General features: G+C 41.7%; 1 protein-coding gene across 2 annotated transcripts in view; it reads left to right on the top strand.

Annotated features, from left to right (window-relative positions):
- The window catches only part of GPR155 (G protein-coupled receptor 155), a 96,474-nt gene extending 74,970 nt beyond the window's left edge, over positions 1–21,504 (top strand). Inside the window, exons 14-16 of one of the 2 annotated variants that reach the window (XM_077448034.1) lie at positions 1,398–1,462; positions 7,541–7,681; positions 14,924–21,504. In XM_077448034.1, coding sequence (XP_077304160.1) covers positions 1,398–1,462; positions 7,541–7,681; positions 14,924–15,146 — 429 coding nt within the window. In that variant the 3' untranslated portion in view covers positions 15,147–21,504. Of the gene's footprint in view, positions 1–1,397; positions 1,463–7,540; positions 7,682–14,870 lie in introns of both variants that reach the window. The other variant, XM_077448035.1, reaches the window with a different exon arrangement.
- Positions 21,505–24,810: the final 3,306 nt, after the last annotated feature.

Below are 24,810 nucleotides of genomic sequence, written 5' to 3'. Positions count from 1 at the left end.
TGTAGGTTTTGCCTGTGGAGAAAGAGGCAACAGTTTTTTTCTGTGTCTTCTACATTGTCTACATGTGCTGGTATTACAAGGAAAAGATCCAGTGGTACTTGGCCATGTTTGTGGAGGATGATGAGGATGAAAAAGGCTAAGAGATAGGATAGATCCCAGTGTGGGAGCCCTTCTACTGGAAAGAATTAATGGCTGTGTGTTAAGTTATTTTGAGGGGACAGAAAATTGACATTGTTATACCAGCTGTACACTCACTACTTTACATTATAGCAAAGTGTCATTTCTTCAGTTTTGTCACATGAAAAGCTATAATAATATATTTACAAAAATGTGAGGAGTGTACTCACTTTTGTGAGATACTGTGTGTGTAAGTGGCTGGGAAGCATTTTAAACAGGAATGCCATGGCTTACAGAACATGAGTTTTTCCTGTGAACACCCTTAATAGAAGAACTAACATTGTATTATACTTCTATGAATATAACTAGAATTCTGTGCTGCCAGATTTCAGAGTTCCTTGCATGTGGTGTGGCTCTGCTTCCTAAAGCCTGAACTATGTAACTTACCGCGCTCTCTCCTTGATGTATTACAATCCATTTCAAACTTCCAAGGCAGGTTTATTGTAATTGTTAGCTGAGAGGTACTTGGTTATGACCGTTAGGGTTACATTGTGCTTTCTATATGTGGGACGTTTGGGTGGGGAGGGGTGTACTTGTGCAGCATTCCATACAGGTATGCAAAACAGCTTCCCAGATTACTGACAAAATACAGTGGGTGGGCGATATGCACTACAACTTTGCTTGGTTAAAAAAACCTGGAGCTCTGAGCAGGTAGGCAGTTTTCCCTGTATGCATTTCAAAGCTAAATTTAAATTTTTGAAAGGAGTATAATTTTAAACAACCAGTAAGAATTTCTGTTTACTGGGAGAGGTTTAGACTGTTGGCTACCATGTGTACAACACATTGTTTGCAAGACAACTGCAATGGGTACGTTGTGCCACTGTTAAATGCTACCTGAGCTAGTATCAGTAAGCTTATGCCTTTGTTTAGCAACAGGCTGTCATGTAATTGAAAACCTGTTGACTGAAGCTGCTTGTAATGATCGCTGTTATCAGCCAATAGGTTTGAGATTAAATGGCAGCCTATTGGTAACCAAGACACTTTACTCCTTCCATGTCCCCTAACTTATAGTGCTTGCGTCCTATCTTCTGCAGTTTTATTCAACTCCCTCACACTGCATGGGCAGCATTGGTTGGCACATGTACCAGGCAAGTATAGGGGAGACCTGTTGCTGCAGGGGCAAAATGTAACGTTGTGGGGCTCTGTGGCTTTGGCGATTGCAGCAATTCACACCATTGCATACATTTTCTGTTTATAACTTTGTTGATTGATCTCTATAGGGTTTTCTGTCATTTGCCATTTTTGGATTGGACAAACACTTGATTATTCTTCCATTCAAGAAAAGGTATATCTCACAATATTTTTTTTGATTTGCATGCAATATTTCAAAATACCCAGAATAGTTAAAGTTCCAACCAATGGTCTTGTTGATTTCCTAATACCTTTTAAGAAGATGTAACGTTAGGTCCATATGTTTGGACACAGACACAATTTTAGTTTCTTTTTCAGGTATTCACCAAAACATATTGAAGCTATAGTTATATAATGATATGGCCTGAAAGTGCATACTCCCGGGTTTAATTTGCGGTTATGTACATCCAAATCAGAGGAAGAGCTTAGGAATTACAGCTCTTAAGAATAGCCACCCCCCCCCCCTTTTTTTTCAAGGGGCCAAAGGTAATTTGACAATTGAACCAAAAGTTGTTTCATGGCCAGGTGCGGGCTACTGCTTAATTTATTCTTCATTAAGCAGATAAAAGGACTGGAGTTGATTCTAAATGTGGTATTTGCATTTGGAATCTATTGCTGTGAACCTACATCTTGCGTTCAAAGGAGCTGTCCATGCAAGTGAAACAGGCCATTGTAAGGCTTCAAAAACCAAACAAATCCATCAGAGAGATTGCAGCAACATTAGGAGTGGCCAAATCAACAGTCTGGTACATTCTGAGGAAAGAAGAACGCACTGGTGAGCTCAGCAACATAAAAAGGCCTGGACTTCGACAGAAGACAACCGTGGTGGTGATTGCAGGATCCTCTCTATGGTAAAGAAAAACCCATTCACAACATCCAGACAAGTGAAGGACACTTTCCAGGAGGTGGGCGTATTGTTGTCAAAGTCTGCAATCAAGAGAAGACTTCACAAAAGAAAATGCAGAGGGTTCACCCCAAGATGCAAACCATTCATAAGCCTGAAGAATAGAAAAGCCAGATTAGACTTTGTCAAAAAATATCTTAAAAAAACAAACAAAAAAAAAACAGACCAGTTCTGGAAAATGATTCTTTGGACTTTGGATGAAACTAAGAATAATCTGTACCAAAATGATGGGAAGAAAAATGTGTGTAGAATGCTTGGAACAGCTCATGATCCAAAGCACACAATAGCCTCTGTAAACCGTGGAAAAGGCAGCATAATGGCATGGGCATGCATGGCTTCCAGTGGCACTGGGTCATTGGTATTTATTCATGATGTGCATAGGCGAGCGCATGGATGTATAGGATAGGATGTGCCTGGGTACACCCCCTGCATATTAGTGTGGCTGCATGCCAGCTGTCTCCCAAGATTTGGTGCAAAATGCTGCAGGATAGTGGATAGCGCGCTGCCTGCTTAACAGTATCATATTGAGCAGTCAGCGAGGCTTGTACGATCCGCTAAGTGCGTGAAACTGTCATGTAATGTAACTGCATACAGGGAGAGAGACTAGCTATCAAAACTCGGCGGTGATGTTGGGGGTGAGCGGTCGGAACAGCTATCAAACACCAGCCAGTGGGATAGGGGCTGGGCGTGCCGCTCCATGTATATTGCTCCGCCACCTTTGTTGAGCAGCCCAATCATTGGCAGGTGTTTGTTAGCTGTTCAGTCCCACCCACCCCCGACATCGCCGCTGAGTTTTGACAGGTAGCAGTTACATTACATGACAGTTTCACGCACTTAGCGACTCTTACAGGCCTCGCTGACTGCTCAATGTGAAACTCCCCCTATCTATCAGTGCCACCTTTCATTGCCAATCAATCCCAACCAATTCTACCTATCGGTGCTAATTAGTGCCCATCAGTGCTTCCAATCGGTGTCGCCTATCAGTGCTGACAATCTTTTGCCCATTGGTGCCCTTCAGTGCTGCCTATCAGTGCCAACTGATGCCACCAATTAGTGCCCATCAGTGCTGCCTATCAGTGCCATCTCAGTGGCAATCAGTGTCAACCAATGCCATCTATTAGTGCTAATGAGTGCCCATCAATGCTGCCTATCAGTATTGCCCATCACTGCTGCCAATCAGTGTTGCCTATTGGTGCGCATCAGTGCTGCCTATCAGTGCCAACCAATGCCACCTATCAGTGCTGCCCATAAGTGCTTCCAATCAGTGCCGCCTATCGGTGACAATCGGTGCCGCCTATCAGTGACTATCATTGCTGCCTAACAATGACCATCGGTGCTGCAATTGGTGCCCATTAGTGCTGCCAATCAGTGCCACTAAATGCTGCCAATCAGGGCCCAGCAATGCTGCCTATGAGTGCCACCTGTTAGTGCCCATCACTGCTGCCAATCAGTGTTGCCTATTGGTGCGCATCAGTGCTGCCTATCAGTGCCAACCAATGCCACTTATCAGTGCTGCCCATAAGTGCTTCCAATCAGTGCCGCCTATCGGTGACAATCGGTGCCGCCTATCAGTGACTATCATTGCTGCCTAACAATGACCATCGGTGCTGCAATTGGTGCCCATTAGTGCTGCCAATCAGTGCCACTAAATGCTGCCAATCAGGGCCCAGCAATGCTGCCTATGAGTGCCACCTGTTAGTGGCCATCAGTGCTGCCAATCAGTGCGCATGAGTGCTGCATATCAGTGCCCATCAGTGCACTGAGTGCAGGGATGGGGAGATGAACTCAGCAGCCAGGCACATTGTCAACAGGAGGCCAGCCTGGTGGGGCACAACTGAAATCCATCGATGTTTTATTAATGCCACATGCCGATCTTTAGTATAATGGGAAATCACCACACTACTATTAACAAAAAAATACTGGAGGTAAAATAAAAGTGTCAGTAAAAGGTTTGCTGCTAAGCACTGTTATATGTTCCCACACCACAAAAAAAAAAAAAGTGTAGCTCTAATTTACTATTCAATAACTTATCAATAATGGTGGAACCCTCTTATGTATGGAAATCTCAATAAGCTTCAATATAACCACAATATCAGTCTCTGTGATATGTAATGTCACATATAATGTACATCAAACTGAAAAAAGACATAAAAAATTAAACTTGGCAGGGATGGTGGAAACCCCTCCTATAGATATTTGCCATACAGATTATCTTCAATCTTTCCAGTGATGTGTGATTTCACATGTAATACACATCAAAATGAGAATAAGGCATTCAATTATTATTATTTTTTATACTTGGCAAGGCTGGTGTTAACCCCTCTATAGAGAATTGCAATACAAATTAACTTCAAGTGCAACAACTTTTTAGTTGGGAGGTTCATACTGTTATAGCACTTCTCAACTTTTATGTTTTAGATTGTTACACCTAATTCTATATATTTTAGTTACTATTATAATGTGATTTTTTGCACTTGAAGTTATTTTTCCACCACCCTTGCTAAGTCCATGTCTTTATGGGCCTTGCTTTGTGCACTGGTGCGCAGTCTTGTTGGAACAGGAAGAGGCCATTCCCAAACCGTTCCCTCAAAGTTGGGAGCATGAAATTATCCAAAATGTCTTGGGATGCTGACACCTTCAGAGTTCCCTTCACTGGAACTAAGGGGCCAAGCACAACCCCAAACCAATGATCCAAAAGACACTGCAAAAGCAACCCAAGAGCTTTTGAAGGAAAAGAAGTGGAATATTCTGCAATGGCCAAATCAGTCACCTGATTCCAACCCAATTGAGCATGCATTTCACTTTCTGAAGGCAAAACTAAAGACAAAGGCCCACAAACAAAGAACTGAAGACCGCTGCAGTTAGAGCCTGGCAAAGAATCAGAAAGGAGGAGACCAGTTTCTGGTAATGACCATGGGCTCTAGACTTCAGGCAGTCATTGTCAGTAAAGGATTCTCAACAAAATATTAAAAAAAATATTTAATTTATGATTTTATATTCATTTCTTCAATTACATTTGAGCACCTGAAAATGGGGGTGTGTGTGTGTAAAAATGGTTGCGGTTCCTAAAATTTGTACTTGATATTTATGTTCAACCCCTTGAATTAAAGCTGAAAGTCTAAACTTTATTCTGGTGGCAAAAGTATGAAAGTTGTGCCTGTATCCAAATATATATGGACCTAACTGTATATTTAGAGAGATGCAGTGCTGGACATCACAGCAAACACGTAAAGCTGACATTTTTAGACTGTTGCATATGGAACACTTTTTAGCTGTGGTTGTAGAATTGTATGTAATTTGGTATGCTACTAACGTCTTTCAGAGCCAAGTTCAAGTCACAAAAATATCTAGTCAGATAGACAATGTACCAACAACCTCTATTTTCATATTCAGGGCAGTCCCCTAGTTACAAACATCTGACTTACAAACGACTCCTACTTACAAACGGATGGAGACAACAGGAAGTGTGAGGAAATCTTCCCCTAGGAAGGGAGATTCACTCCTGTAAGAGTTATTATAGGAAAAAAGTATTTCCATTGATGCTTTATCACCAATCCTTGTTTCCACAACAACCCAAAATTTTCAAAATCTAATTGTCATTGGGACAGAAAGTGAGGTGAAATCTTCTGAACAGGCACAGACAGCAAAACAAGCTTTACAGGGGTGTTAACCCTTCCCTATGCTATCCAAAAAGCTTAAAAAATATTTTTATTGGCTGGGGCTACACTTAAAAAAACGTACCTGTTCCGACTTACAAACAGATTCAACTTAAGAACAAACCTACAGTCCCTATCTTGCTTGTAACCCGGGGACTGCCTGTTCATACCTCCCTATTCCTGTTATCAATTATGCAAGGTGGCTAAATATGTTCATGTGGTCTAACAGGCACCAGCGGTAGATCCAGTTCAGTTTGTAGTCAGGGCTCAGTAATAGAATTGGTCAGATATACACTTTCTTCTAGTGCAGCACATGTCTGGGTGAGGACACTTGTGCTAAGTGGTGTAGCTGTTACTAAACTATGGCAAAATAGATCACCGGAGTGAGCGGGAAGGAAGCAGCATTTTTACTCAGGTGTTTTTAAGTGAACTTCCAAGCATTTTATAAGCCGCAATTAATGACCTACATGAGTAAAGTATTATAAAGACATAAAATGTGTCAGCCTTCAAATGGATCTTAAAAGGACTTTGTCGGGAGTAAAAATTTAAAAATAAAAAGCCCTGTTGAAAAGCTTCTGATGGAAGCAGCCATTCTCGAAGTCATTTGTTCTAAGCCAGTGACTTGTGATTTACCCCTAGTGAAATTAAAGTGGTTGTAAACCCTTACAAACCACTTTGACCTACAGGTAAGCCTAGATTAAGGCTTACCTGTAGGTCCAAGAAATATCTCCTAAACCTACACGGTTTAGGAGATATTTGGCAAAACACAGGCACTGCTGTCTACGGCGCATGCGGGAGTGACGGCTCCCGTGCACATGCGCGGGAGTGACATCACCGTGGCTTCGTCGAATGACAGCGGCGGAGCAGCGAGACCCACCGAGAAGATGGATGCTGCGGACTACAGGGGACAGCGGTGACATCACTGGCTCCTGTGTCAGGTAAGTGACACATAATGGACTACTATGTGATGCATAGTAGTCCATTATGCTTTACCTTTTGCAGGGAATCAAAGAGGAAGTAAACTCATCAGGGTTTACTTCCTCTTTAAATAGGTTCAGCTGCTTCCATCAGAGCCTTGGAAAAGGCCCACTTTAAAAAAAATTGTTAATCAAAAACACACATAAATGAAATCGAACTAGACACCTTTTCTCTAAAACAAATGGACCCCCCTCCACTCAGTGCGATCTCGCTATTGAGTAGGATGTCATAGTAGCTAAAAGAGGTTTCCCATTGGATAGTGAGGTGGTATGACAAAGCTCAGAGTCAGAGCGAAGTTGAGACCTGGTTGTAGGATCAGGGATCAGGGGAAACCAGCATGAAGATCTGAATACAAACAACTTTAAGATACATGCTCAGAAGTGTTGTTATCCATTAACAAGTCAGATTTATTAAACATTTTTAGCTCTCTACTAAAGCAGGGATTTGTAGTTCTATACATTTCTTAGCTGACCCCCTTTACCTTAGTTCCTGCATCCACATCAATAGAACACACACAGAAGTTGCTATACTATTTAGTGCAGAACACTCCCAAACTTTTCTCTACTCACCCCATCACCCTTGGGGGTCTATAATGAACCTTTCTTTAAACAAAATTTTACATTAAAAAAACACATTCATTGTGACCTGTGTAAATCTGGCTGTTTTGTGAAATGTCTCCTATTTGCACTTTTAGACTTGAATTCCTGTGGAATGGCAGAGAACCCAGTGTGGCTGTGGAGGAGACCCGGCTGCCAGAAGAAATCCGCATGACATGCCACCAGTTTGTACAATACCACAAAGACCTGTGTGTTAGGAATATCATAAAGGAGAGAAGGTATTTCCACTGTCACTGAGCTGGAGAGCTATACTAATAACATGTCACCTTGTCATCTAAAAATAATACCCAAAATATTACGAACACCAGTTACTGTTCTACCGTGTCATTCACTGCATTTAGTTCTCTGTAAAATGAAGCCTACTAAATCTGAGCGAATTTCATCAATGACTGGTTCTCAACATTTGAGTGCAGGGTAACATTTGCCTTGATACTGGCTTCTCTACCTAGTGAGCCACAGACCTAAAACAAGAATGTATCCAATGAAGTGCAAAAAGTCTTAAAATGTCACTAAACTCACATCATAAAAAACTATTGATAAATGATGTATTACATGCTGTTCATACTATCGCAGTTACTATGAGATTCATTTTCTGTATTCTGCAAAAACCTGATTTATCCTGCTGCTCTCTATCTCCCCCTTCTGTTCATGTCCCAAATTCAGATAGGAATTTTGCAGCTGTGTTGGCAACTCTGCACATGCTCAGTTTTCAGTGAGGTTCTATGCTGAGCATTTCCTCCCTATCACATTTGAGCCGCCCATGTGACTATAGAGGGCGTATATACAGTAGTAAAAGCCCACTCCCTCCCTCCTCCATGCCCACTAACCAGCTAAACACAATGTAGGTGGAATATTCTATGTAGATTAATGGAGGCTTAAAGTGATACTAAAGTGTTTTTTTTTTTTTTTTTAGTTAAAAATAGCAAACATGTTATACTTACCTGACCTGTGCAATGGATTTGCACAGAGCAGCCCAGATCCCCCTCTTTTCGTGTCCTTCAGTGCTCCTGGTCCCTCCCTCCTGTTGAATGCTCCCACAGCAAGCAGCTTGCTATGGGGGCACCTGAGCTGGGCTGCAACTCCGTGTCCATTCAGACACAGAGCCCCGACCCCACATTCCCCTCTCTCCTTATTGGCTGACTAACAGCATTGTGAGCCAATGGCACCGTGCTGCTGTCTCAGCCAATGACCAGGGGCATCCTGGGCAGGCGAGACAATCCTATAACATTGCTTGATCTAGATGGAACTCAGGTAAGTATTATGCCCTGTATGCATGACCGGTTTTCCCGTCTGAATAAACTCCTGAAGGTTTTTCCGACGGAATTCCGCTCAAGCAATCTTGCATACACACAGTCACACCAAAGTCCGACCGTCAAGAACGCGGTGACGTACAACACGTACAACGGGACTAAAAAACGGAAGTTCAGTAGCCAATAGCTTCCGTTTCGCACTTGCTCAGGCGTAGTTTTTGGTATGTTGGAACAGTATACAGACGAGCGTTTTTCCCGCTAGGAATTGGTTCAGTCGGAAAAATATAGAACATGTTCTCTTTCTAGGTCCATCAGAATTTACGATGTAAAAAGTCCAATGGGGCATACACACGATTGGAATATACAATGAAAAGCTCCCGTCAGACTTTTTCTGTCAGAAATTCCGCTCATGTGTACGGGGCATTAGGGGGTCTGCTGCACACAGAAGGCTATTTATCTTAAAGCAGGGGTGCTCAAACTTTTGAAGAGTGAGGGCCACTTAAGCGGCTTGGAAACCGGTCTTGGGCCACAATGAGTGAAGCAGAAGGATGACCGTTCCATGTCTACTCTGCCTATGCAGAGCAGACGCGGATACAAACCACTCTCCTCTTTTGGCCCTTGGATCCCATCTTCCCAGATAGAAGGGAACGAATCGGATTGGAGGTAGGTGGGGTTTAAATGGCCAGAAGTATTTTTATATCTGCAGCTCAACAGAGGTGAATGGAGGGTCAGACCCATGGTGTCAATAGGGCCTAAGGCTGTTTTCACACTGATGCGCTGTGGTTTACCCACATAAAGGGTACAAACAAGTGCACCTGTGGCTTTCCTACAGGTTAGCTGTACTTTGCCTTAGACTTCTATTAAATCCTGCAGGTGTGGTGCACTTTCTGAAAGCGCACTAAACTTGCAGGTAATAACAGTAACGGTAATAACTGAAGTCTATGGCTCAGTGCAGGTAACACGCAGGTGTTCTGCTCTGCACCTGCATATCAGTTTGAAAGCAGCCCAGTAACCATTGCAGAACAGATATGCCCATATATACACTGATTTAAGTAATAAACATACCTTTTAATAACAGTTTTCCATTCAGGTATCGCCAGCTGTTGTCCCAGGCAGATCGCATTTGGTATCACTCCACCTGTGATAGGAGTTTGCACTATACAGGAAGCATCGTCTTTTTTTACCAGTGAATTTATTCACAACACTGATGCTCTGGGATGGCGGGTTGGTAACCCACAATCTGGGGTTGCCAACCCACCATCCCAGAGCAGGAGGTCTTGGGCCACATCAGAGGGCTCCGTGGGCCACATGTAGCCCCCAGGCCACTGGTTGGGCACCCCTGTCTTAAAGCATAGAATGCATTAATAAAAAAAAAAAACCTTCTGCCTTTACAATCACTTTCACCTCCCTCTTATTCTAATGCCCTGTGCATACAACCGGTTTTCTTGTCGGAATAAACTCTGAAGGTTTTTCCGACAGAATTCCTCTGAAACTGTCTTGCGTACACTCAATCACACCAAAGTCCGACCGTCAAGAACGCGGTGACGTACGACAGGACTAGAAAAAGTAAGTTCAATAGCCAGTAGCCAATAGCTTCTGTCTCGTACTTGCTTCAGAGCATGCGTCGTTTTTGGTCCGTCGGAACAGCATAAAGAGCAGTTTTCCGGATTAGGAATTGGTTCCGTCAGAAAAATTTAGAACATGTTCTCTTTCTAAGTATGTCAGAATTTTCAGAAAAAAAAGTCAGATGAGGCATACACACGATCAGAATGTACGATGTATAAATAAATAGATAGTCGCGCTACGGACTACTCACCCTATGTGTGTGAAAAACAAAACGCAAAGCAAAACAAAACGTGGTGAAAAATGTCTACGGGGTTAGAGCTGCCTTTACCTGGAACCTCCACCTCCTAATTTAGGAGGGGAGGTAAAGTTTAAGAAATAGAATGAATAGGTTATGGCGCTAAACCCACCATATGTATAAATATATAAATGTGCTCGTAGTGACCTTTCTCCAAACTTAGTGGTATTATAAGTGCTAATTGAATCCTGTAGGAATTAAAGTGCAAATGCGTACTAACTCTGTTTAGTTTCAAAAATGAAAAATATATGTGATTGGCATTTAAAACAACATATGAGTGCGATATAACAATGAGTCAAACTCCAAAAAATTCATATGAGAAGTGTTCATATGGATCATAGTAGATACTGAATCCTTATATAAAAAAGAAAAATTTTCAAAACCACATAAAGTCACTAAATATGTCCTTCAGTGATATCCTGATTATCCGTGATCCAGGATAAAAAGTGATCAGTGCAAAGAAAGTGCAAAAGAATTAAGTCAATCTTCAATTCAAAAAACAGTCACATGGAAACGCATGGAAACACGCTACACGTATCCAATATTGGTGTTATAGACGTCTTCTGGAGTCACTCTGACGAAACGCGTAGGGCGTGGCCACATTGCGTGCACCCTTTCCATAGACAGAGACGGCCGGCGGAGATTATATGCATTTGTTTTTACTGCTAAATGTGAGTAGTTTTCTAATCTAATAAACGAAGGTCTTGTTTAAATCACTTAGATCACTTTTTATCCTGGATCACGGATAATCAGGATATCACTGAAGGACATATTTAGTGACTTTATGTGGTTTTGAAAATTTTTTCTTTTTTATATAAGGATTCAGTATCTACTATGATCCATATGAACACTTCTCATATGAATTTTTTGCAGTTTGACTCGTTATATGGCACTCATATGTTGTTTTAAACGCCGATCACATATATTTTTCATTTTTGAAACTAAACAGAGTTAGCACTTTAATTCCTACAGGATTCAATTAGCCCATATAATACCACTAAGTTTGGAGAAAGGTCACTACGAGCACATTCATATATTTATACAAATGGTGGGTTTAGCGCCATAACCTATTCATTCTATTTCTTAGACTGTACGATGAAAAGCTTCCGTCCGACTTTTTCTGTCGGACATTCCGCTCGTGTGTACGCGGTATTAGACACAGCCTGGAGGGGTGTGACTGGCAGAAATCCGCCTACACCATGTTATTTCCACAAAATAATAAAGATTTGATTTCAAATATATATTTAGGTGACCATTTAAACCCGTTTTATGATATTATGTATTTATTTCTACTCCTGTATTCCAATGGCTGTTTTTATTTATTTATTAATTTTTTTAACGTGACCAGCGGCAGAGGACTAGAAGCTCCTCCTGCTTATGTTTCCCTGCAGACAGTCTGGGAAAGATCTGGGTCATATGACAGCTGTAAATCGATTAAGAAAAATACAGTGCCATCATCCACATACAGAAATAGTAGAGACAACGTAAATTAAATATATGTGTTTAGTATCACTTTAACTCCCATCCTGCATAGTGTTTTGGGGCAGTGACTAACTAGGAAGAATATTTTACATCAGGCCCCAGAGTAAAATCTGGGGCCTGCGACTTTTAAAAAGAAAGTCGCCAGTGATTTCCCTCTTATTTCCTCCCAGGGTCACCTTTTAAAGGGGTTGTAAACCCTTGTTTAAAAAAAATAAAAAATAAATAACAAACATGTCATACTTGCCTCCACTGTGCAGTTTGTTTTGCACAAAGTGGCCCCAATCGTCCTCTTCTGGGGTCTCCTGGCAGAGCTGGTAGCTCTTCCCTGAAACAGGGGTCCACTTTGGAGAAACACTCTCCTTGGTGGACATCCGTGCGGGCACGCTCCCGAGTCCTGCTTCCGTGTGTATTCGCACAGAAGCGTGACTCGGCCCTGCGTCATTGGATTTGATTGACAGCAGCAGGAGCCAATGGCTGCGCTGCTATAAATCTATCCAATAAAGAGCTGAGACAATGGGCACAGAGGAAGAGCGCGTCTCAGCCGAGGAAACGAACGGCCTCAGGTGAGTAAACGGGGGGCTGGACAGTATCAGAAGATGCATTAAGGTGAAAAAACACGAGGGTTTATAACCCCTTTTAAAATGTATACAGTGGTACATACCAAATAGTAATAATGCCCCAGGTGGACAAAAGTGTTTTTACTCATTTTTGCTAATGCATGTTGCTTTTGTAGCAAGTCTGTTTTCATCCCTTTCCTTGCCATTTTTTCCGTGCTTCCTTCATTTCTGTTTGTTTGCTTTCCTGACTGTAACAGTTTGCAGTTTAATTTGCACTACATGTAAATCTTGTTCTATTTGTCCACAGAGCCATATCACATTAAGGCCCATGAGTGTAATAATTAGGTAGTCTGGTGAAATCATTTAGAAATCAAAGCTTTTGTAAGCTAAATGGCTGACTCCTATGTGGCCAAAATGTGTCTCGGCCATTCTCTTCCATGATCAGGTTTTTTTTTTCCTAGTCAGGCAAACCTATAATAAATATTATAAATCTATATATATTACAAATTAATATTTCACATTTACAATCAGTAAGTGGTGCAGTTTAGTCCATTTTTTTCAGCACATTTGCTGAGCTATTTTACTACATTTCTCTTAACAGTCTGTAATTATCGATTGACAACACAGATGAGAGAGAGGACATGCACACCCTTTCAAGCTCCTAAAGCTCAATATAAGGCTTTAGTTGAAGAAGGTCAGAAAATTTTTTGGACATTGATGTAGAGCAGCCTCCGCTCTTCTAGGAAGGCTTCACAGGATTTTGGAGTGTGTTCTTGCAGATTCAGCCATAAGGCCACATTGAAACAAAAAAGCAGCCTTCCCCCAAACTTTTTCCACAATGGTTAGAAGTAAACCGTTGTTTAAAATGTTAATATATGCTGTAGCATTAACAGCACCCTTCACTGGAAACACCCTAAAGTGATAGTAAAGTCTTGTTTTTTTTTTTGTTAAAAACATGTTATACTTGCCTGCTCTGTGAAGTGGTTCTGCACAAAGCGGCCCAGATCCTCCTCTTCTTGGATCTCTCTTCGGTGCTTCTGGCCCCCCTCCTGTTGAGTGCCCCTATAGCAGCTTGCTATAGGGGCAACTGAGCCAAGCCACATCTTCCGGTATCCATTCTGGCATGGAGATGCTGCTTTCATCTACTATTTTAATCTCGATCCGGTCTGGTCATGGGATCTCCCCAGTGTCAGCCATTGGCTCCTACAGGTGAGAGGAGAGTCTGTTCCAACAATGGCTGGTATAGCCTGGCGAGGTGAACTCACTCATAGGCATTAATGGTCCATCCTTTGCTGGTGCTTCCTCCTCTTTCCTGAAATGGTGCTGGCTGACATAGGGGAACCAGATCATGTGACCAAACTGGAGTGGCCTGAAAATGGAGAAGTGTATATACATCTTTTATTAAGCCCCGTACAGACGGGCAGAATACCGGTCGACATTCTGACTGTGTGTATGTCAGACGTGCATGCTTGAAAACCCGACCAGCACTCTCAGCCAATGGCAGGGCTCTATGGGGGGTGTCCCCCCTGTCAGCACACAACAGCTCAGTGGGGGAGATCGCTGGACTAACCTTGCATAGTTACAGTGGCTCTCGACCGGAGCTGTAAGTTTTTTTTTTTTTCGTTTTTTTTTTCCTGCATGTGTACAAGGCATTACACGTTTGCTGGCATAGGTGTTAGAAGTAGGGGGCTAAGGTTTAAGGCTAATTCTACTTTATATTTGTTGCAGTAGAATTACAAATGTGCCATTTGGAAGCTCTCTGGGATCAGAAACCCTTCTGGTCTATGTATTTATGGTCACTACTAAACTATTATGTAGAGCAAAACAGTGAAGGCTCCCACTGCATCATTAGACTTGTTTTTTTTATTCCTTGCTGCAGACATGGTCAGATGTGGCCATGAACCGATGCAAAACTAAATTTGTATGGGTATCTGACAATTAGGAGCTTAGGGGTGTTGTGGTATTTCATGGAAATAATCACACATTTTTCTAAACTTTGAATTGGAACTGTTACATGCCCATTAATAATAATAATAATAATGCACTTCTCCCAAATCCTACATCAATATGTTCTTTCCAAATAGTAGACTATTCCAGTTGGCTCCTACAGCTTATACACAAATGTATTTTTAGTTCATGATCTTCCCACTCCCCCTTACTGGCTTCTAATGTTCTATGACCCTGTACTGATCTAACCTGCCTATATCATGCTATCCTATTTTCCCTCTTATTTTTCTTTACCTGCTGCCAATCACAGCCCTGGCACAAGAGTTACAGAGCATTTGGGTGAATCATTCCTTTGACACACAGGTGTGGTGCCAGGAATTCCGCTATAATCTTCTGGGGCTCGGATTTGGTGAGCTGGCTTGTCGAAGTGGGACTATCTTCCGATCGTGGCGAAGCAGTTAAGTATGGAGAGAGACTGCTGAAAGGAGGCATCATTCAGCATATCACAGACGAATATGAATTTCGAGATGAAAACCTCTACTACCGCATGCTGAAAACAAGACGTGTCCCATACCAGAGAAGATGACACATCTGCAGTTTTGTGTACTTGTTTCCATTGTCTTGGATATTGTGTGTCTTAATACTTGTATCTAACATTTCTGAAGACACCATTAACATAAGCACGCTGACGTGTTTGTGTTTATAGCTATGCAAAATCATCAGTGTTGGCTGTTTAAAGCCTTGGTAAACCTGGCACTGTTAAAAGTATTGTGATCACTGTGGGAAAGGCCACAGAACTAGTTTGCAGCTCTGCTTACACCGTATGTGTGCTCAAGTCCCTGCTGCAGAGAACCAATATGAAAAAGCACACAGGGGTTGATTTACTAAAACTGGAGAGTGCAAAATCTCTGGTGTAGCTCTGCATAGTAGCCATTCAGCTTCTAACTTTAGCTTGTTCCGTTAAGCTGTGCCAATAAAACCTGGAAGCGTATTGGCTGCAATGCAGAGCTGCCCAAGATTTTGCGCCCCTTCATTTTTAATGTCAACTCCACAGTTATTGCTCACCTAGGGGTAAAATCTGCTACCTGGAGTTCCTGCTCCTCTTGTATCTAATACAAACTCTTCATTTACTCCTATGGTAGAAACCAAGAGGTTGGAGTTGGTCTGCTGCTTTCATAATTGGAAATGGCACTAACCATGCTCTAAAGCCATTCATTTTTGCCACTGGAGCTTTTGGTCTGTTCTTTGTCACAGTAATCCATCTAACACTGAATTGTCATTGTTGGGTGGGTTATGGCTTTGAAGCACCATGAAACCCTTGCGATTTTTCTATTTTTTATTTATTTTTTGGGGGGATTTAACGGAAGAAAAAAAAAATTTGTGATGAGTAACAAAGCTAAACACTGCTAGCACTGTACATACAACATACCCAAATGTCAACATTTAATTAAATGTAGGGGTACATTTTTCATTATTAATTTGGTTACCTCTGCCATATGGTGAGGATTCCCCAACCTTGGTGCTTACACTTTCCCCGAGTAGCTTGGTGGACTATTCACATATGTTTAGTCATTTGTAGGACTTGTTCACTTGGCTGCCTCAACCTCATTTTTGTTTCTTTGAAATAAGAGGAGAGGGCTGCAGAATAAATAGGACAGCACCAATTACTGCTTTGCCCTATAGAGCATCATGTTGTTTGTCCCCACTGAGCCTAGATTACCATGGGAAGGGGACAACATAGTGCATTATTTTTTGCTTGTCCCGAGCTACTTCTGATAATTGCAGGCTGGGCACACATAGGGGGATCTTTTTTTCTACAATCATTGCTTTACATTCATTTGCATTACAGTGCTCACAAATATCCAGCAGTTCTGTTTTCCTTGTCTTTGCAGGGGCTTTAACGCTAAAACTAGCGCCTGCAAAGCACCCTGAATGAGACGCTGCTGTCTCTCCAATGTGAAAGCCCTAGCAGGACGCTAAAAATATCCTGCTAGCAGCATCTTGGGAGTGGTGTATGCACCGCTCCTGCCCATTGAAATCAGGGGCAGCAGCAGCACTTTGCGGTGGTTTTAACCCTTACTCGCTAGCAAGGGGGTAAAAGTGCCCTGCTAGCGGCCAAATAGTGCAGCGAATTTTGCCAACCCACCCACCGCTTCAGTGTGGAAGGGGCCTAAGACATTGCTTGGTGAATTGAGCCTCACGTTTCACTGCAGCAAACTATATATATATATATATATATATATATATATATATATATATATATAATATTTATCATCATATTTTTGTTTTTTATCTTTGAACTGCTGTCAGATGACTTGGGTCCTTATTTATAATATAGAACAGTTGGTACTATCTGCAAACATGGACTACTCCACAGTACACCTCCATTTTGTATTTCATTCATAAAATGCCGAGTGTGATGAGGGGCCTGCAGTGTGTTTTCTGCATGCCACTGCAGAGAACAGTTCAGGATAGGAAAGCCCTGTCACATGACTAGCCAGTCATGTAATAGGTTTCCTGTTGCAGACTTTTTTTTTTTTTATGGATTCAAAATGAATGGGACTTTGCTTCAGAGTTCCAAAGCAAGGGACACAGCAAGCTATTTTGTAAAGCACAGTTCTGTGCTTGATTAAAAAAAAAAAAATGCTGGAATTTTTACTTGAAGGCTGGGTTCACACTTGGTGAACTAACAGCAGGGGTTCGGTGTTCCCTGTTCTCCATTTCAGGGACAAATTGGGGCCTGAATTTTTGCCTAAATTCAGACCTGAAACGGAGCCAAAGATGCTAAGGACCCCTGTGCAATTCGCTCTGCGGCCACCACAGAGATGTGTGAACCGTCTACATTGAGAGCCGGCACACTCTCATTTCATGCAAATTAGATATGGGAAAAACCTCATCCAATTTGCACTAGTGTGAACCCGGCCTTAAAGAAATGTTATGAGCCTAGTTAAGCCATAACGATGATTTATAAATCGGCCCCTCAGGAGTGTGTAACCAGCAGTAAACTGTGTACATCCTTCACCTCTGGCTGCTGTATATTCTTTTAAATATGTGTCTGTTGGTTATGTTGAGTGGAGCTGTTTAGCCATGCAAGGCACCTATGTAAATTCGTATGTTGCATGGCATAAGGGTCCATGCACACCAATTCTTTTTGGCAGGAAAAAATGCCTATATAGTGAATTTTGTACAGGCGTTTAGCATTTTTTTTTCTGCCAGAAAACACCTCTAAAACCACAAACCAGAAGGTTTTTTTTTTGTCTGCTTCCAAACATCCTAATGTGCATGGGCATAGGATAGCATTATGCTGCTTTTACAGGCAAAATGTTAATTTTCATGAAAAAAACGCTTTTTTTCTTTTTTTGTTTAAGCCCAGTGTGCATGGACCCTAATGGTGTCTTTTGGGAATTTAAAGCTTAGTTAAAGAGAATACCTTGTTTTTGAATGTATGTTTTTAGAGATCTTGTGATTTGCAACTTTAAACATGTAAGGTTTTTAAAACATTGCACATTGTTAGTTTGTAAATGCACATGGAGTAGTCATATTGTTGTATTAACAACTGCGCTTTACTGTTACTCTCCGAGAAGTTTGTTTGTCAAAATAACTCAATGCTCAAACTAACTGAAAACAGATTCTCATTATGGCTAATTGCTCTGGTGTCAACGCTTGTGTGGCAGGATTGCTGCCTGCTATACAGAAATCTACAACTGTATTTGCAGTATCACATGTGGCATTTGATAAATGTTTTACGTTTTCCTTTACAAGTTAGAGCTCTTCTGTTTTTCAGTGTCAAACGAAAAATATAACACAAATGCTGTATCACATAAATCTCTGCATTTAAGTGGCCATAAACATGAGATGACCATTTGCAGATGTGAAGCAACATTCTCCATTTTGTTGTCACCCTTAGGACCAGGGCCAGGGCTGACAGGCTGGTCAATGTGAGAGTCTTCTGTGATCATTCAGCATTTATGAACATGTGTATTTGACTTTCTTCAAAGTGGATTTTGCATTCCCTTGGACTTGTATAAGAATACAGACACATTTGAAGAAAACCAAAGCCCATTGGCACAGGCGCTTAGCTGACCAGTCTGGACAGTTGCTTTTTGTGTGTCTCCCCCCCCCCAAGGTAAAGCATTGGCTACCCTCCCTTCATGTACTTATAATAACTACACAGTGCTGCTATAAAATATTTTGTACATAATCTGAATATATTTATTAACAAATGTAATATATTATGTTTAGTTTTCTATACAAGTGTTGTTTAAAATTGTACATATTTTAAACAATGAGTATAATGGCTATGTTAACAAATTCCCTTATATCTCATTAACACGGGAGTACTTAAGGGTACGACTCTGCGAAGGGCCATCTTTGCCTGCGTGGGATGCACATGTTTTCTGTGCCTCCACATGCCAGGTATTCCCATTCATGTCTATTGAGACGTAGCGGCTGCATGGACATTTTGGCAGCCGTGTGTCCTGGGATGCACACTGTCTGTGTTTGGCGACATGCAGCTGCATGGCTGTCAAATTGAGACCAGTGGCTTTGTCTGTGCAGACACAGACAGCGTGGTTCAGCCCCGCCCTCCCTTTTCACAGGATTTGATTGACAGCAGCAGGTGAAAATGTCTCCCACTGCTTCCTCTCTGTCCTGTGAGGAGAGAGCAAGCAGAGAAAGATGCAGCTTTCAGGTACAGCGCTGGATTGACATAGGGCTCAGATGAGCATAACGGGAGGGGCTGGAGGGATCCTAACAATCTCTAAACCTCAATAAGAGGACGGCCATGACGGCACAGAATAGGAGCACACAAGGTATCATATAGAATTTTTCAAGTATTTGTGACTTGTACCACATGTGCTCCTTTCTGTGCCATTAAAGTCTGACCTTCTTTTTTCTGGGGAGTTATGATATTAGGATCACCTTATACTTGCCTAATCCAGATCTCCATCCAGCGCTGTGGAAAATAATATAAGGATGTGGCACTGGCGTAGCCCTATATATGAGGGATCCTAATAACAAGTTTTTTTTTTTTTTTTTTTTTACCTTTTAATGTAGAGAATGCATTAAAGTAAAAAATCTTAAACCTTTAGAACTTTATTGCTTTAGTTAAGACAGTTTGATGCTTATGCATTTCATTTTCCTGACTCAATGGCAAACTCTTATGCAAATTCATACACAACAAGAAGTGCCAAATGAAGCCATATGATTTTATTGTGACATAAAAAGGTAGCAAGTAAATATAAATTCTACTTCAGAACTTTAATGCATTAATGTTCAACTAGTTATTAGATGGTACCCAATAATTGTACAATAGTTATGTTTTAGTTTTGATTTTAAGATTGGCCCGGGTTTAGAGCATTCCTGGGTGGCTTCAGCCACTCTTCTACCAATATGACGAAATCTCAAACACCCAAATGAATTATTTCCATGCCAGAATGAACCAACCACTACGTAGACTGAAACCTACTCTAGTAGTTTGCATTATGTACAGTAAGCAGGGCTGTTTTCTAGCAGCAGTATCAGTGACTTTCTTTCTACTGGTAAATAAAAAGTCACTGCATCTCAGCCATTTATGTCTAGTAAACACTGGCCGAATGTCGGGAGACATCGGCTGGTTCAATAAATACTGGCCAACATTCGCCTCGTGTGTGACCCCTTTCATTCGTAAAAAAAAAAGCGTCTTAAAAGCTCACGAAAACCTATTTCCATTAAAATCAATTAATGCATTCACACTGGGGCAGTGTGCTGGCAGGGCGGTGAAAAAAAAAAACCTCTCTCCATTGAAATGAATGGAAAGGTCCGTGCTCAGTGTTTTACTGGCAGTTTAGAAGCGCCTCAGTGTGAAAGGGCGTATGTCAGCCGGTCCAACAGAATGGTTCAATAAAAACTGTCCGACATTTGGCCCACGTGTATGTCAGCCGGTCTAATAGAAGCTGGCTGAGCATGTTGGAAAACCAGAAGCTGAGCTGTGTGTTTTGGCGGGGGGCGGGAAGAGAGGACACAAAAGCAGGGGAGATTGCTGTACTAACATTAGATCATTGGTACAGCAGCTCTGAGACTTTTTTTTTTTCCTCTTCCCCCTTCAACCTGCTATTCAGGCTTTAGTAGAAGCCATGCATTTTTATCAGTGAATGCAAGGCTTCCTCTGGTTGGCTGAGGTGGCTAGATGGGTGGATCATATCACAATCTCCATCACGAACAGCCAGAAGAAGCCTTGTATTCACCGATTTTAAAATTTTAAAAAAAAAGGCACCACCTAAATTGTGGATATGTGGTTTGGGCGACTCTTTAGGGTCCACGTAAGTCTCTGGTACCTCTGCCAGAACACAGAGCTGCTTACTTTACAAAGACAAGCTACTACAGTATATTACAGCCTAACCAGCAGTCAGTCTTATCTGGCATGCAAAGAATTAGTTTTGTCCAAATTAATTGTTTACAGTGCCAGGGAACATGGAATTTTCTTTGAAGTACTGGTCACATGGTCCTAGCCAAATAGGCTTGGGGAGCAATGAATTAGCAGAGCTAACCAGAGGTCAGGCAGAGTTGCTGACTGATCAAGACCACCTGACTAGCACCAGAGGAGATACAAGTTTACAGGATGCTTTTATGACTGTTTAAAGGAGTTTGAATATAAGCACATTGATCACTTACAGTACTTAAAAAATATTATACTGTCTATAACTGTTTGCTAAAGAAATGTAAAACATCTACCACTAAAGATGACTGATGTTGAACTCTAAAGTATGATACCATGCTTTCAATCATTTTGTACAAACACAAGAACCATTACATATATTATGGCCAGTGTGATTTATTTACGATTGACCCCAGAAAAAAGCTGCAATATTTGCATATGCAACAAAATCTTCATACACATTCAGCCTGGCTTGTGCTTGTTTTCACCCAAGAGCTCCCTCTAATAAAAATACAGTTGGATTATTTTACTTGATTGTTTGTGTTTTTAAATGAAGCACTGATATGCACAATTACATGAACTCTGCAGATTACTATTTTGTACCATTCACATCAATTGTGCATAGTGCAGGAAATAACCATGACAGAAAACATCTTGAGATCATTGGTAAATATTACAAAGCCTGAAAATTATAGGAAATTTCAACTTTCATAAATAAGTTTGAAAACCTAAAACCGGTATGTGTCACAAACACTTGCCTGCAAGAGGTGTTGAACACAGTAGCTGATTAATAACCCAGACCCTGCTGGACAGAAGATTGCAGGGCTAGCCTGGAATGTGACATATGGGCACTGGGCTCTGCATTGTGGCACTTTCTGGACCTTTGTATTTAGTTTGAGCTGCACATTGATCTCCAGATCCAAACTTGTGGCACAGCCTCTAGTGTGACTGAGAGCTCCCACAGGTCTGCACTCATCAGTGTCTTCTACAACTCCTGTGGGGTGGGGCTGAAACCACAAGGCCTGTTTTGTTCACTTAAGATTCTCTGTTATAAGGTATTCTGTTTTGTGCACATTTAATGGCGCAATCTGCTCTGAGGATCTAAACCCCACTCTGCCAATATTCACAACAAACTCTAAAGCCTCATACACACGATTGGACTTTGTACAAACTTTCCCGTGGATTTTTGTACAAAGGGTGTCGGCCGTGAACTTGTATTGCATACACACGGCAGGCCTTTTTCAGCCAACTTTTACCAAATCACGTGATTTTTCTGCTCTTTGCCGCCACCTTTGGTCAACTTCTGTATTGTTGTCTTATATTTTGTATTGATTCTGATCATGCGTGTTTGTACTTTGTACAAAAGCCCTATGGTTTTCTGTACACATGATCGGACTTTGCTCCATCGGACGTTTGTTGCCAGAAAGTTTGTCCGTTCAAACAGCCAACAAAAGTCAGATGAAAACTGAAAAAGTTTGTCCAATGGAGTGTACACACAGTCGGATGTTGCCTTAAAACAGCTAATTTGCATGTTTGTTGTCAAAAAGTCAGATTGTATGTATGGGCCTTAACTCTGACCCTCCATCCCTGTGTCTAAAGCCCCTTTTTTACCATCTCTACTTCTGTATCCTCAGTCTACTCCTGAAGAGACTGAACAAATTTCATAGGACTCAGATTTGAGGCGTTTTCCGATTTGAGGACTGAAACCAACCTATAGAAACGTGGACCTTCTTGACAATGTCAAGAAGCTGTTTCCCTTTGAAAGAGAATTTATTGCCAAGTGGTCTCTGCCCACTGTGTAGACACTCTAGTCCTGTCCAGTTAAACATACCCCTGAACAATTGAATTAATTGAAGCAGTGATGTAGGCAGTGAATTTGATTTGTGAATCCATGTTATTATGGTTAAAATATTTTAACGTGGACCCCTTCAAAGTAAACCCTTGTGTCCTGGTGCTCTTGGAACAAATGTCTAGAGCCCTGTGTTTCAGATGTGATGGCCTTTTACAGGTATCTAAGCTCATCTATTGCATAAAAGTGATGTCTGTTCATATGCATAGGGCAGTTTGGCTACATGCCTTGGACATCAAGGATACACCCAAGGAACATCTGATTCACTTGCCCTTTAAGTAAAGGCATCTCATGAGCTGCACTCGACAAGGTCATTCCCAATACTACTGGGAGTCAGACAGAGTGCCTGTCTCAATGCAGAGTAGATGGAACCTCAACCTTTATTACTGCAGTAGTACCTCATAAGCAACCACTATCGACTTTCCTCTCAAAGCCAGAAGCCCTCTGTCTTATCTGCATGAAGGTGCACCCCCATGTTTGTAAGTGGGGACCTATTTGTTCATCCTACTAGGTCCCTTGGTAACTAACCTTTTTACAGTTTGGATGCTCAGGCTTTCCCCTGTATAGACTCTTGAATCAGGCATCTTCTTCAGCAGCTTCCCATTGTGCATCTTCCTAGATTTATTTGGGTTCCTCACACCTTTTGATTTCTGGTAAAAGCGCATCTTTGTGAATGGTAGCTTTTTTTTAAGTCGCAGATGGTTGCTCCCCTTATGATGCTTAATTCTCCATGGCATTATCCCTTCCCTGAGAGAGCTCTTTTACTACAAGGTCAATCGCAGCATTGACCATTTAGTCCACTTTATTGACATTACTTAGCATCCCCATTGAGGAACACTCAGTAGACCTCCCCTGAAGAGTGAGTTGCCTAGATTTTCTCAGTTTATGCTGAGGGTCCTATTGTCTGTAACACGTGTCTAGATACAAATTGGTGGAACTGCCTGGCTCAAATCCTCGCTATAAAGTTTACTCTCTGACTTTTTACCTCTTATAGTGTGTAGCACAGTCTTCCCATTTACCCCTGGGGGGTTTGAGAAATTATTGGAGATTCTCCCATCGCATGCAGTCTCTCAGTTCTTTTTCAGTCTCTCCCTCTGAGCTTGGGAGTCTGGAATTTGGGCATGACACCAAGTTGGGCTCTTCTGCCCAACAAGTTCAGAAAGTCCTTTTCGCCTAACCTGGGTGGACTACCCTAAAAGACATAGCCTCTTGCCAACTCCATAAGTCTATTTCTCTGGAACAGACAGTTCCGGAGTCACTGAAGGATCCCTCTGTTGGTGGTTTCCTGTAACAAAATTGGGTGACATACTTCCTACAATGGACAGTGTGACTGTGTCATTCATTACCACACTGTCTTTTCCTCAGAAAAGAGATCATCTTCAGATCCCTCTGTGAGGTTTCCTTGTTTGAACAGTGAAGGTTCTACAGGTGAGTGTTCCTCCTTTCTTCCTTGCAAAATCAAAGTCTACATCATTGGAAGGTCCCTTCTCTGGAGGGTCAGCAGGCAGGTCTTACTGTTGTCCTGCTGCAGATTTCCTGCAGTATCCTTAATACTTGACGATAGTACCTCTTCTATGACCAAACTTGTCTTCTGAGTAAGTCTCCCAAGATGCCTTCCTCTTTCCTATCATCAATTTCTAGCGCTAAAATTATTGCCCCTCGCTCCTTGGTGGAGGATTCTGGGAGGTATGTTAGACAACTGGTTGAGCAAGGTGGCAGCGTGGCTACCACACCCATAAAACACCAATGGGTGTTGGATGAAGGAATTCCTTTCTCATCCCGCTGGTCCAGAGGATCTTCCATGTTGGTTTTTTATTATATATTCTCATCTCTGCCTACCCTTTTCTACAGTTGGTGATCACCTTAACTGACACTAAACAATATCATTATTGTCCAAAATTAATCCATACAGACCCGCTACTTAAGAGAAGTGCAGATTGACAAAAAAAAACAAACAAACATACATACATACCTGCAGCTGTCCTC

The sequence above is a fragment of the Lithobates pipiens genome, unplaced genomic scaffold (genome assembly GCF_037356315.1).
Source record: "Lithobates pipiens isolate NorthernLeopardFrog02 unplaced genomic scaffold, aLitPip1_a1.2 Scaffold_22, whole genome shotgun sequence".
Classification (NCBI taxonomy): domain Eukaryota; kingdom Metazoa; phylum Chordata; class Amphibia; order Anura; family Ranidae; genus Lithobates; species Lithobates pipiens.
The sequence above is the reverse complement of the archived record's forward strand: the minus strand, read 5'-3'. Positions and strand labels throughout refer to the sequence as shown.